General features: G+C 42.5%; 1 protein-coding gene across 1 annotated transcript in view; it reads right to left on the reverse strand.

The window, feature by feature from the left end:
• The window catches only part of PKHD1 (PKHD1 ciliary IPT domain containing fibrocystin/polyductin), a 785044-nt gene that overhangs the window by 218764 nt on the left and 552861 nt on the right, over positions 1–13419 (reverse strand). Inside the window, exons 53-54 of the mRNA XM_077281797.1 lie at positions 10629–10716; positions 8382–8536 (exon numbers count right to left, since the gene is read on the reverse strand). Coding sequence (XP_077137912.1) covers positions 8382–8536; positions 10629–10716 — 243 coding nt within the window. The remainder of the gene's footprint in view (positions 1–8381; positions 8537–10628; positions 10717–13419) is intronic.

Genomic DNA, 13419 nt, shown 5'->3' on the forward strand with positions numbered 1-13419 from the left:
CCCTGAGGTGTGACTTTCCTTTGTAATGACACGCTGCAACCCCCTTGGTAGCGCTGCCTGTCTTCTGGCATCATTGTTTGGCTGGATGCGCCTCTGCGGCCGCCCTGGCCCACACAACGCCCCTCGGTGTCTTATTTATTTTGACTGCGAGGGTGTGATTTATGGGCATGAGCAGTGCCTATGTTCGCCTGTCCCTCATCTCCTTCGGCCTTCTTCAGACTGTGCGGCTTCATGGCCGTGGCATGCGACAAGGGATCAGCTGACGCCGCACAGTCTGAAGCAGGTGTAAGGACCCGACTGTGAGAGGCGAACATATGTACTGCGCCAGGCCATGAATCCCAGCCCCGCAGTGTTTTGACAATGTAAAGACACTGCGGGGCTGGGATTCATGGCCATCGCGAACCGCACTGGCCAACATTAAATGATGTAGGAAGATGGGCAGCGCTAACAGCGCAAGGCCAAGGGATAACACGACAGCGCAGACTCCTGTGCAGCAAATAACGACGCTCAGGAGGCCGCGCCCAGCACCAAGGTGGGATTTTTGACAAAGGGAACTCATTACATTCATTCATTACTCATTACAAAGGGAACTCACACCTCCAAAACAGTTTGACTGCTTAAGGGCCTAAATGTTATACGTGTTTCTTTCTGCGTGTGCAAGGAGCAAAATTAAAAGAGCAACCTTTGACTTGTGCTGCATTACTGCTGCCCAAGCTGTGGCTCTTGTAGTTTGTAACCCCTGAGGGGGGGTTAAAGGTTACCTTTAAAATCGGTTCAATTAGGCTTCGGCCTACACTCTGCTCCACCTGCAGAGCCCGGGCTCCAACACCGCTAGTTGCTGTCCGGAAGTGCTGGCTGCACAGAGAAAAACACATGCCACTCTGTCAGTGGGGTTCAGCACCGCCAGCTGTTGCCCTGCTGTGTAGCCGGCATCGTGTCCTGCAACAGCCACGCAGACACAAAGCTGCCACCAGTGCAGGCTTCGGCCTACACTCCGCTCCCTCTCCTCCTCCTGCTGACCCTGGGCTCTAACAACGCCAGTTGGGGCCCAGAAGTGCTGGCTGCACAGAGCCAAACACCTCGCCAATGTGTCAGTGGGGTTCAGCACCGCCAGCTGTTCCCCTGCTGTGTAGCCGGCAACGTGTCCTGCAACAGCCACGCAGACACAAAGCTGCCGCCAGTGCAGGCTTCGGCCTACACTCTGCTCCCTCTCCTCCTGCTGACCCTGGGCTCTAACACCGCCAGTTGGGGCCCGGTACTGCTAGCTGCACAGAGAAAAACACCAGCCAATGTGTCAGTGGGGTTCAGCACCGCCAGCTGTTCCCCTGCTGTGTAGCCGGCAACGTGTCCTGCAACAGCCACGCAGACACAAGAACTGAAATTGAAGGGAACCTGTCCCCCCTCCCCCAGGTGTTTGTATGTTTTACAGCCACCTTGTACAGCAGTAATGCTGCATGTGTGCAAGGTGGCTCATAAACTTATTCTCCTTGCACACGTGGAACAGAACACGTCTACAATGTGTCCCCTGAGACCATTAAAACGTCCCTGAGGTGTGACTTTACTTTGTAGTGACACACAACAACCCCCTTGGTAGCACAGCCCTTCTTCTGACATCATTGTTTGGCTGGCTGCGCCTCTGCGGCCGCCCTGCCCGACACAATGCCCCTCGGTGTCTTATTTATTTTGACTGCGAGGGTGTGATTGACGGGCATGAGCAGTGCATATCTTCGCCAGGCTGTCACTCAGCTCCTTCCGCCTTCTTCAGACTGTGCGGCTTCATGGCCGTGGCATGCGATAAGGGATCAGCTGACGCCGCACAGTCTGTAGCAGGTGTAAGGACACGAGCGAGAGGCGAACATATGTACTGCGCCAGGCCATGAATCCCAGCCCCGCAGTGTGAAACACTGTAAAGACACTGCGGGGCTGGGATTCATGGGCATCGCGAACCGCACCAGCCGACATGAAATGATGTCAGAAGACGGGCAGCGCATGGCCAAGGGATAACGCAACAACGCAGACTCCTGTACAGCAAAATGCGATGCTCAGGAGGCTGCGCCAAGACCAAGGTGGTATTTTTGCCAGCTGTGCTGCGTCTCATTACAAAGGGAACTCCCGCCTCCAAGACAGATTGACTGTATAAGGGCCAAAATGTTGTACGTGTTTCATTCAGCTTGTGCAAGGAACAAAATTAAAAGAGCAACCTTTGACTTGTGCAGCACTACTGCTGCATAAGGCGTGGCTCTTCTAGTTAAAGGGGGGGTTAAAGGTTACCTTTAAAATTGGTTCAATTAGGCTTCGGCCTACACTCTCCTCCCTCTCCTCCTGCTGACCTTGGGCTCTAACACCGCCAGTTGGGGCCCGGTACTGCTAGCTGCACAGAGAAAAACACCCGCCAATGTGTCAGTGGGGTTCAGCACCGCCAGCTGTTCCCCTGCTGTGTAGCCGGCAACGTGTCCTGCAACAGCCACGCAGACACAACAGACCTACAAATGCCTCCAGTGCAGGCTTCGGCCTACACTCTGCTCCCCCTGCTGACCCTTTGCTCCAACACCGCTAGTTGGGGCTCTAGGAAGACAAGCTTGAATAGGTCCCCATCCTGGTTCCAGCACCGTCAGCTGGTTCCGGGCAGAGCCTTTGGCTTAGGTACCTCCCTCTGGGTATCCGAGTTCCACCAACGTCAGGTGGTCCTTGGTAGTGCTTTCAGGCACGGGTACCTCCTGCTTAGTAACCAGGTTCCAGTAACGTCAGCTGGTCCTCGGTAGTTCCATTGGCTCTTGGACCTTTCGCTACCCATCCGGGTTCCAGTACCGTCAGCTGGTTCTCGGCAGTGTCTTTTGCTCTTGTACCTTCTGCTCCCCATCCTGGTTCCAGTACCGTCAGCTGGTTCCGGGCAGAGCCTTTGGCTTAGGTACCTCCCTCTGGGTATCCGAGTTCCACCAACGTCAGGTGGTCCTTGGTAGTGCTTTCAGGCACGGGTACCTCCTGCTTAGTAACCAGGTTCCAGTAACGTCAGCTGGTCCTCGGTAGTTCCATTGGCTCTTGGACCTTTCGCTACCCATCCGGGTTCCAGTACCGTCAGCTGGTTCTCGGCAGTGTCTTTTGCTCTTGTACCTTCTGCTCCCCATCCTGGTTCCAGTACCGTCAGCTGGTTCCGGGCAGAGCCTTTGGCTTAGGTGCCTCCCTCTGGGTATCCGAGTTCCACCAACGTCAGGTGGTCCTTGGTAGTGCTTTCAGGCACGGGTACCTCCTGCTTAGTAACCGGGTTCCAGTAACGTCAGCTGGTCCTCGGTAGTTCCATTGGCTCTTGGACCTTCGGGTAGCCATCCGAGTTCCAGTTCCATCAGCTGTTTCTCGGCATTTTCTCAGCCTTCTTGTACCTTCTGCTACATTTCCAAGTTCAAGACCCTAAAGACGACAACTCGGAAGACCACCCCTAAGATGACGACGACACCAGAGACGACAACCACTGAGATGACGACGACCCTGGAGACGATGACCCTGAAGACCACCCCGATGACGACGACCCCGGAGACGACGACCCTGGAGACGACGACGACCTGGAAGACTGAGAAGCAGAAGAACAAGAGGCTGCAGAACAAAGAGCAGAAGAACATTAAGCATAAGACTAAATATCAGAGCAAAAGATATTATCTAACTTATAAGCAGAAGAAGACTAAGCAGTGTATGGGGGTGAGTCCGTTCCTCCTCGTGGTGCCCCTGGATAAAGCCTGATGTTGCAGGCCAAACTGAACGCGGACAAATGTAACTGTTTTGTGACAGGCAGAACGGAAGGTGTAATCTTCAAACTTTTATAGATAACAACTACGGGAATGCCTGTCACAAATAAGAATATGATGATGAAGTTGAATATGAAGAGGATAATAGTAAAATAAAAAGAATATGAACAATGTAACAAAAAAAATAATAGGTAGAAGATGAAGAAGAAGATGAATAAGGTGAAGAAGTTGATGTCAAAGAAGCTAATGATGAGGATAATGAAGAAGAAAGTGTGGGAGAAGTAAAAAAGAAGGCGAAGGGCGTGGAAGTAGTGAAACATCAATATCTGACAAAATAAAAAAAAAATTAACATAGTCAAAATCTTTCTAACGCCGAACGTCATAAAAAACAAAACAAAATCCTGCTATTCTATTAGATTGGGCTAAACCTCTGTGCCTTTAATGTCTCCGCCACGTCCCCCAATACATCCTACATTATTCTTAGTTGTTTTCCTTCATGTAGAATGAACCTACAAGTTAAGAAAGGGTTTATTTTAATTCCGATATTTTCGTCCCATTGACTTGCATTGGGATCGGGTATCGGTATCGGATTAGATCCGATACTTTGACGGTATCGGCCGATACTTTCCGATACCGATACTTTCCGATATCGGAAGGTATCACTCAACACTACTTATGACTATGTATTATTTCAGTTTTTCTTTTTAATAAATTTGCTAAAATTTCTACATTTCTGTTTTTTCAGTCAAGATGGGGTGCAGAGTGTACATTAATGAGAAAAAAATGAACTTTTTTGAATTTACCAAATGGCTGCAATGAAACAAAGAGTGAAAAATGTAAAGGGGTCTGAATACTTTCTGTACCCACTGTGTACATATAAATCAAAGAAGCAGCACACCATCATTTTAGTGCATATAAAACTATTGTAATAGCCCATTTGTCTGCGACGTTTCAGCCCTGTGTGTGAGCCTTTTTCAAGATTGCTGCTTCTTTGATTTTTCTAATGTAAGGACTGGTATCTACCTGTGAAGCCTTGCTCCCAACTATTGCTATTCTTCAGGTGCTGCTCTCTGTTTAATTTTCTCTCCCTAAACAGCCATTGAGTTGCTTCACATGCTGCCTAAAGAACCGGAGGGCAGAGCAGGGTGTGAATTAACTGCTAGAGGAGAAGTGTGTTGAACAAAGAAAAGGTGCCAGAATGAGAAAAGTGAAGAATGAAATACTAAACAAAGAATGAAGCAATGACTCTGAACAAATGTACAGCCTACTTACTAAGGTTAAACAGTAGAGAGGTGTAAAGCATAGCAAAGAAATAAAAAGGTAAAACTCTTTAGCTCGAAGCTCACAGATGGCCTCCAGACATCAATACAATATCAGCACATCTAAATTAATCTATCACCAGAGGGAAACACTCTGTTCATAATATAAAGCAGCACCCACAAGGTGATAGGTGGACAAACAAAAACACCTGTGTTAAGCTAGACAGACTGCAGCCAGAAAACAGAATCCAAACACCCAGTGAAAAGGTGTGTCTCCTGTGGCTCAGCAGAAATGGAAGCCAACCACAGAATAAAAAGCTCAAGGGATCAAATACATGAGCATGACAGTTTCAACAACATAGTTACATAGTTATATTGGTTGAAAAAAGATCTAGGTCCATCAAGTTTAACCCTTCTCTACCAATTGTACATTTGCTACTAATTTTAACTATAACATAGTAGAAGAGAATGTGCCCACCTGTCTAAACATGCTGAGCGATGGGTCTGACCCATTTATCTTCTGGGTCTCCAAATTTGACACATGGCGTGAGCTTGCCCTTTATGCATTAGAGGTGCCAGCCTGCCCTTCGGAAAGTGTACTGTCGGATCCTGTGTTTAGCACGGCTAGGAAGAATGATCACAGACAGATCACATTCATTAGAATGAACCAGGTGTGGATCCCGCAGGACTTGTCTGTACCTTTGGCTGAGTAGAGAAGTATACCAGCTACACCCAGCCATTGTTAGACTCCACCACAGTTTGTTTGTTCTATTTTCCATTCACAATGTTTTGGAGCCTGCTCAAATTAAATTAAAAACAAAAAATATGGTGTTTTTCAGAGTATACCTGTAAGAGGGAGAAACTAACCAGGTTTGCCTCATCGGTAACGAGACTGGAACTGTCTGATCTGTCACCTGGGATACAAGGGGGAGAGCTTGGGGTGTCAGAGTGTTCCCTGTGCTGGATAGAAGGGAGCGTGGCTAAGAAGACAGTTAATGAGTGTACAGAAAATCAAACAGTTTAGGCGGGAATGGCGCGAGCGCGGGAGTCTTGTCAGAAAAGATCAGCTGTGAGGTGACAGGGCGGGCTGGCTAGAGCTGGGGACGAGAGGACGGGCTGACAGACGGGGTCCCACTGACACACCAGAGATACCGCTGTCCACGCTAACACCGTTGTCCCAGTTTACAGCATAGACATTGAGGAGACTGCCGATGCGGCTGACTGTTAACAAACCCGTCCTGGCCGGCAGCACTGACCATGAGATGAAAGGATTGTGTACGGGATACAGGCGCTGAACAGTACAAAGCAGCGGACCGAGCTAGCCATTATAAACAGTGTCGGCGCAGTGTCATAGGCCCCGCTAGTGTAAGGGCTGTCACCGCTGAGCAAAGAAATAATTCCCCTTCCTTCCTTCATCTGTTGAGGCTAGTGCTGGAGCCACAGACTATCGCCGCCATCGTCGGGACCACAACAGGACAACGCCATCATCAGGACCACCAGAGAGCACCGACATCGTCAGGACCACCGAAGGACACCGTCAATGTCAGGGAAGTTTTCTCCTATTCTCCCCAGAACTATGATATATTCCCTTTGGGCATAATCTGATGGTCCCAGTCGCAGACAATAGCACATCCGTGACAGGAGCCCAAAGTGTTAAGTACATAGTTTACATTTTTTCCTTTTTAGTATATTCTGTGTTAGGAAATTACTTCATACTCTTATTTATACATATCTCCCTGCAAGGAGTTACTGTTTGTTAAATAAATCCCCTTGATGACACTTGATCTGCCTTTTTGTCTGTACTGCATCCCATAACCTGCTTACACACCCACACACCCTGTTTTGCAGAGAACCCTCACAGAAGCTGTTTTTATAGTACTCACACAGAGGATTTTTTCAGAGTACTCCCACAGAGATGCGTGCAGAGTGCACGTATTCCCACAGACATGGTTTCATAGTAAAAAAAAATAATTTTTATGCACAGTACTCCTAAAGACAGGAGTGCAGAGTATGACTGTTTTAAGGGCCCGCAACTGGTACAGACACAGTGGAAGAGTATAATTTTTTTTAGGCACACTTCTCGTACAGACATGGCTGCAGAGTACACAGGGGATTGGAGCAGAGGTCACACAGAGGTCACACAGAGGCTTAAAGGGACAGTGCTCAAGAGGAAGGGTTGCAGAGTACACACAGAGGCTTTTTGGCACAATACTCAAAGAGGCAAGGGTGCAGAGTACACACAGAGGCTTAAAGGCACAGTGTTCCCTGAGGCAAGGTTGCAGAGTACACACACAGGCTTTTGTGGCACAGTACTCCTGAAAGGCAGGGGTGCAGAGTACACACAGAAGCTTGAAGGCACAACTATATTTTAAGCACAGTCACAAATCGTACAGACACAGAAGTAGAGTAGAATTTATTTTAAGGCACACAACTCATACACACACAGCTGTAGAGTATAATTATTATTTAGGCCCGGCTACAACAATTAAGTCAAAAAATTTTTTTTAGGCAGAGCCACAACTCGTACAGATACAGCCAGGTATGGACTGGGGATGAAATCAGCCTTGGCATTTGAAATCACACAGGCCCATGTTGTCCTCATCCCAAAGAACCAGATGGGCTATATTACTAATATTACCCTGGATTGAGGAAAGGAACATTTACTACAAGACAAATATTTCTAATGATACCCGTGGCCTGCTGGGGTAAGTGACGGAGTCAGCAACTTTGTGCTCAGTCACAACTCTTAACAGTATGGGTGTCTTGAGAACAACAATTCTGTTAACAATGTAGCAGACAAGGCAGCCCACAACCAGACAGGCCCTTGTGGCATTTGCCAGAATTGCCAGATGGCCAGTCCGGCCCTGGATACAGCGGTAGTGTAGAATTACTTTTTTAGGCCCGGCCACAGCGGTAGAGTAAAATTATATATTTAGGCACAGGCACAACTTGAGTAGAGACCCATAAAAAAGGAAGATGATAGATATCCAGATGAAATGATGACCATCAGAATGAAATAGAAGCTCCTAAGACTAATAAGGAGACAGAGGGTATAAGTGTGGTGGACAGCCGTGATCTAGGTTCCACAAATAAAGAAAGGTTTGCAGCAGAAAAATAAGAAATAAAACAATACCAAATGCCTTGGAATAGGAGATATGGGATATCCATATCAAAATACAGTTCCAAATTCCGCAAGATGCGGAGAGGAGGGAAACCAAGGAATCCTTCTACTTTGAATTTCTGTTGGATCCTTTTTTCTTCTCTAAATTAAAAATATCTCAGGACAAATCTTACTAGACTAATAGTTTTATTATCTATTATGGCGGTAAAAATGTTGGCATAGAGGAAAAAAACCACCCTGATAATTAACCTCGCTTACTCTTACCAGAATGCCAGTAGTTTAGTTTGCCCCAGATTCGTACAATAGGTCCATAAATATCTCTTAGGTACACAAGTTCAGCTTGATGAGCTTCATAAGATGATGAACTTATCACAATTTTATCTCCTGGGCTCCAATCAACAGTGTTATTTAGAGCGATCCTATTAATAAACATATATGTCAACATTTAAAGTTGGATAAATCAAATAATAAAAGAAAAAATATTAAGAAATTAGAGACATTAATCTAAATATTGAAACACTTTTAGAACATTAGATATTGATTTGTTTTATGGTAATGTAGTAAATAGTATTACATAGCAAAATATAATGTCTGACAGCGCATCTAAAAAAAAATATGCTATACACAAATCATGTAGCGTTTATACAGTGAAGGTGTTCAAAATAATATTTCTGAACTTAAAGTAATGTCCCATATAAACAAAAATAGACTTAGTACAATACTGCCGTCTATGTATTAGAATATAACTACCATAACACTGCTCCATTTTAAAGTATATAACTACTATAATACTGCCACTTATGTCCAAGAATATAACTACTATAATACTGCTCCTATGTACAAGAATATAACTACTATAATACTGCTCCTATGTACAAGAATATAACTACTATAATACTGCCCCTATGTACAGGAATATAACTACTATAATACTGCTCCTATGTACAGGAATATAACTACTATAATACTGCCCCTATGTACAAGAATATAACTACTATAATACTGCTCCTATGTACAAGAATATATCTACTATAATGCTGCCCCTATGTACAAGAATATAACTACTATAATACTGCCCCTATGTACAAGAATATAGCTACTATAATACTGCCCCCTATGTACAAGAATATAACTACTTTATTACTGCCCCTATGTACAAGAATATAACTACTATAATACTGCCCATATGTACAAGAATATAACTACTATAATACTGCCCCTACATACAAGAATATAACTGCTATAATACTGCCCCTATGTATAGGAATATAACTACTATAATACTGCTCCTATGTACAAGAATATAACTACTATTATACTGCCCCTATGTACAAGAATATAGCTACTATAATACTGCCCCCTATGTACAAGAATATAACTACTTTATTACTGCCCCTATGTACAAGAATATAACTACTATAATACTGCCCCTATGTGTAGGAATATAGCTACTATAATACTGCCCCCTATGTACAAGAATATAACTGCTATAATACTGCTCCTATGTACAAGAATATAGCTACTATAATACTGCCCCTATGTACAAGAATATAACTACTATAATACTGTCCCTATGTACAAGAATATAGCTACTATAATACTGCTCCTATGTACACGAATATAACTACTATTATACTGCCCCTATGTACTAGAATATAACTACTATAATACTACCCCTATGTACAAGAATATAACTACTATAATACTGCCCCTATGTACAAGAATATAACTACTATAATACTGCCTCCTATTTACAAGAATATAACTACTATAATACTGCCCCTATGTACAAGAATATAACTACTATAATACTGCCCCTATGTACAAGAATATAACTACTATAATACTGCCCCTATGTACAAGAATATAACTACTATAATACTGCTCTTATGTACAAGAATATACCTACTATAATACTGCCCCTATGTACAAGAATACAACTACTATAATACTGCCCCTATGTACAAGAATATAACTACTATAATACTGCCCCTATATACAAGAATATAACTACTATAATACTGCTCCTATGTACAAGAATATAACTACTGTAATACTGTCCCCTATGTACAAGAATATAACTACTATAATACTGCCCCTATGTACAAGAATATAACTACTATAATACTGCTCCTATGTACAAGAATATAACTACTATAATACTGCCCCTATGTACAAGAATATAACTACTATAATACTCCTCCTATGTATAAGAATATAACTACTATAATACTGCCCCTATGTACAAGAATATAACTACTATAATACTGCCCCTATGTACAAGAATATAACTACTATAATACTGCTCCTATGTATAAGAATATAACTACTATAATACTGCCCCTATGTACAAGAATATAACTACCATAATACTGCCTTTTATAGATCAGAAACTGCAAAAACTATAATTTACAAAGGAGCCTAGGGAGGGTTAGAGGGCAGCATATTTTGGTTCAGGTATAAAGATATGTTGAGATATTCTGTGTTTAAACTTTCACTGTTATAACCTACATTTCATTTCCTGGCGCAATGTCTGCCCCGAGACGTGTCCACGATTTGCTGGGATAAGCACTATAAAGCTGCAACTTTCCGTAAACTCCTGGAGTAAGCAGAAAAAAAGATAATGGTTTACGGAGGAAAACAGGCTGTTGATGAAATATCAGAGCACAGACCCTGTAAGTAGCGGATAGCGGTATGTACGGTATATTGTTTAATTGAAAGTTTTCGCCCCTTTCGACCATCTACTGCACATGCAATGTATATTGTGTATTAATGCTGCAGCACCAATATAACATATGCGTGAGATTCTTTTCGGCAATACGACTAATTCTTTGTACCCGGCCCTTAAATACATCTGCAAATGGTTAACGTGATATTTTTTGTGTATTGGCAAATTTCCATTTTTAATATTGCATTAAGCGCTGGCTTCCTTGGATAATTTGTACCTTTAGCAAACAGATTTTTCTATTGTATTTTGGCTGAATAAAGTGACTCGCTTTCTGTTTTCCATTACGATACTTAGTGGCTATTAGGCAACAGAATTACAGACAACCTAAATCTAAGAAAATGAATTAAACAAATGTAAAATACATATAAGTATTCCCTAGCTATAAAGCTAAAAAATATTCCTAAAAACTTCATTAGGTAAATGTATCTGTTAATTTATATTTTCTTTGAAATAGCATTACTGGACTTTTAGAAAAGATTTGTCTTCTCCCAGACCTGTGAGAAGTTTTGATCCTTGAGGTTCCAGATTCTGAGAGCCTCAATCAATCGCAAAAATTAAGACGCCGAAGTGGTCAATTAAGCACTGACCACCACCGATCCTGAACATGTGCTTAAGGAAAAGTTTATGGCCCCGATTCATCATTATCTTTGCCTGCTTTTATCTAGTTTTCTGTGTGTTGCCCCTTTTTGTTTGTTTGCGCTCAATCGATTATTCTATTTTTTACTTCTTTTTTAAGTCTATTTTGTATATGCTCACCTGTTTTGTTTTGGGTTTTTTTGTTTCTGCTTTGTGGCAGAGTTTAGCTATTCCAGATGTTTTTACTTGATTCATCAATTGTAACTTTTTACAAAGTCGCAAACTTTGGGGCAAGTTCATACAAGTTTCCATTCGTTGTATGTTTAAATACGCCAACATTTGGACGACTTTTGGTACCGAAAATCAGTTCAAGAGGGGAAGAAAGTCCATTTTTGACTTTGCACCAAATTTTTGAACCACGTGAGTGATTTTGATGAAAACTTTCAATTAATACCACAAGGAATAAAAGGTTAGAGATTTTTTAAAAATGTAATTGATGAGTCAAGGTGTTCGTGTTAGATTTCAGTCTCGAATAAGAGAAGCATTTGGTTGAGATCTTCTGACTCTTCATTTTAGAAATCGGTGATCTCAGCACCCACTTTTCAAAAGTTTTCTAAACGCGCAGGTACATATACACTTAACGTAAAAAATTGGAGTCTAAAATACAAGCAGGTATTTCATCCAGCTAAGCTTTCCTCCAAATGGAAGACACATTTCTCCTTTAGGTGTCTACTTTAGAATTTCGAAAAAAGGGGAAATCCATCATATGGCTATATTCAGGCATTGCTGTGCCGGGGGGTCAGAGTAAGGACTAAACGGGCTGGGGATCTCCAGGTCTGAACTCAACAGTCTCATATACATGCCCGATGTAAAGTCAGATGCCTTAGGGCTCGTGCAGATGACCGTTATTTGGTCCAAGTGCGATCTGACAAAACATCAAATCATGCTTGGATCAATGTCAATCTGTAGGGCAGTGCACATGTTCAATCTTTTCGTCAGACAGCATCTGTTCGAGAAAAAAGTTGCAGCATGCACGATTTGCACACAATATTCGGAAGTCAAGGAGTTTGTGAAAAACATTGGACCACACTCGGATGACATCCCTGTAGTCTGTCCGATTTTCACGTACAAACTGAATGTAGAAATTGGATGGAGAAATGTATGTTTTTTAATTCTTGTGTGGAAAGGAAAAAGTGGAAAAATGCGCTCTGCTGGTGGATGGCAATAAATCCCAGTACACATGAGGATAATGTGAGTTTTTTCATTTCGCCTATGCGTTTCGAAGTATCATAATTCTTCTTCAGTACAAAAAATAATACAAATGGCAGGTTACAGCCATATACTGGTGAGATTTTAAAAAAAATGTGGCTCCAAAAGTAAGTTACATGATGTGTTAAAGTTCATCTTGGGCATTTCGGTATAATAAAAATTATTAAAGAAGAAATAATGGTAATAAAAGGTTAGAAAATGTATCATTGCATATGAATGATAAAATAAAATGCATTAAAGTTGGAAAAATATAGATAGATATAAACGTGCATTTTTTTATTGTATTGGTTTATTTAATTTAAAATAAATGAAATAAACCACCACAATGGTACTTCGAAACGCGTAGACAAAATAAAAAACAGCACATATTAGGGTGTACCTGAATCTATTACCATCCACCTGAATTTTTCCCCTTTTTTCCCCACAAATTTCTACTTGGTCCCTGGACCTGTGGACCTGCTGCAGCTGGGGTTACATGCTCATTCAGATAACACCATCAGGTTAGGATAACCTTTATTTATTTTATCCATTTTAACCGGATAAGACCCTATTGCGCATTTCTCTCTTCCTTAGTATTTTTTAAATTCTTCACATTCGAGAAAAATGGATTACACTCTGTTCCAACTTTAATCACAGTCTCATCAGCACAATCGGTCCGATTTTCTTGGATGAGAAAAACGGTGGTGTGACCTTGGCCATAAGTGAAGTCATTGCATCGGGAATAGTGAT

Source organism: Ranitomeya variabilis, chromosome 2 (genome assembly GCF_051348905.1).
Source record: "Ranitomeya variabilis isolate aRanVar5 chromosome 2, aRanVar5.hap1, whole genome shotgun sequence".
In the NCBI taxonomy this organism is placed as follows: Eukaryota; Metazoa; Chordata; class Amphibia; order Anura; family Dendrobatidae; genus Ranitomeya; species Ranitomeya variabilis.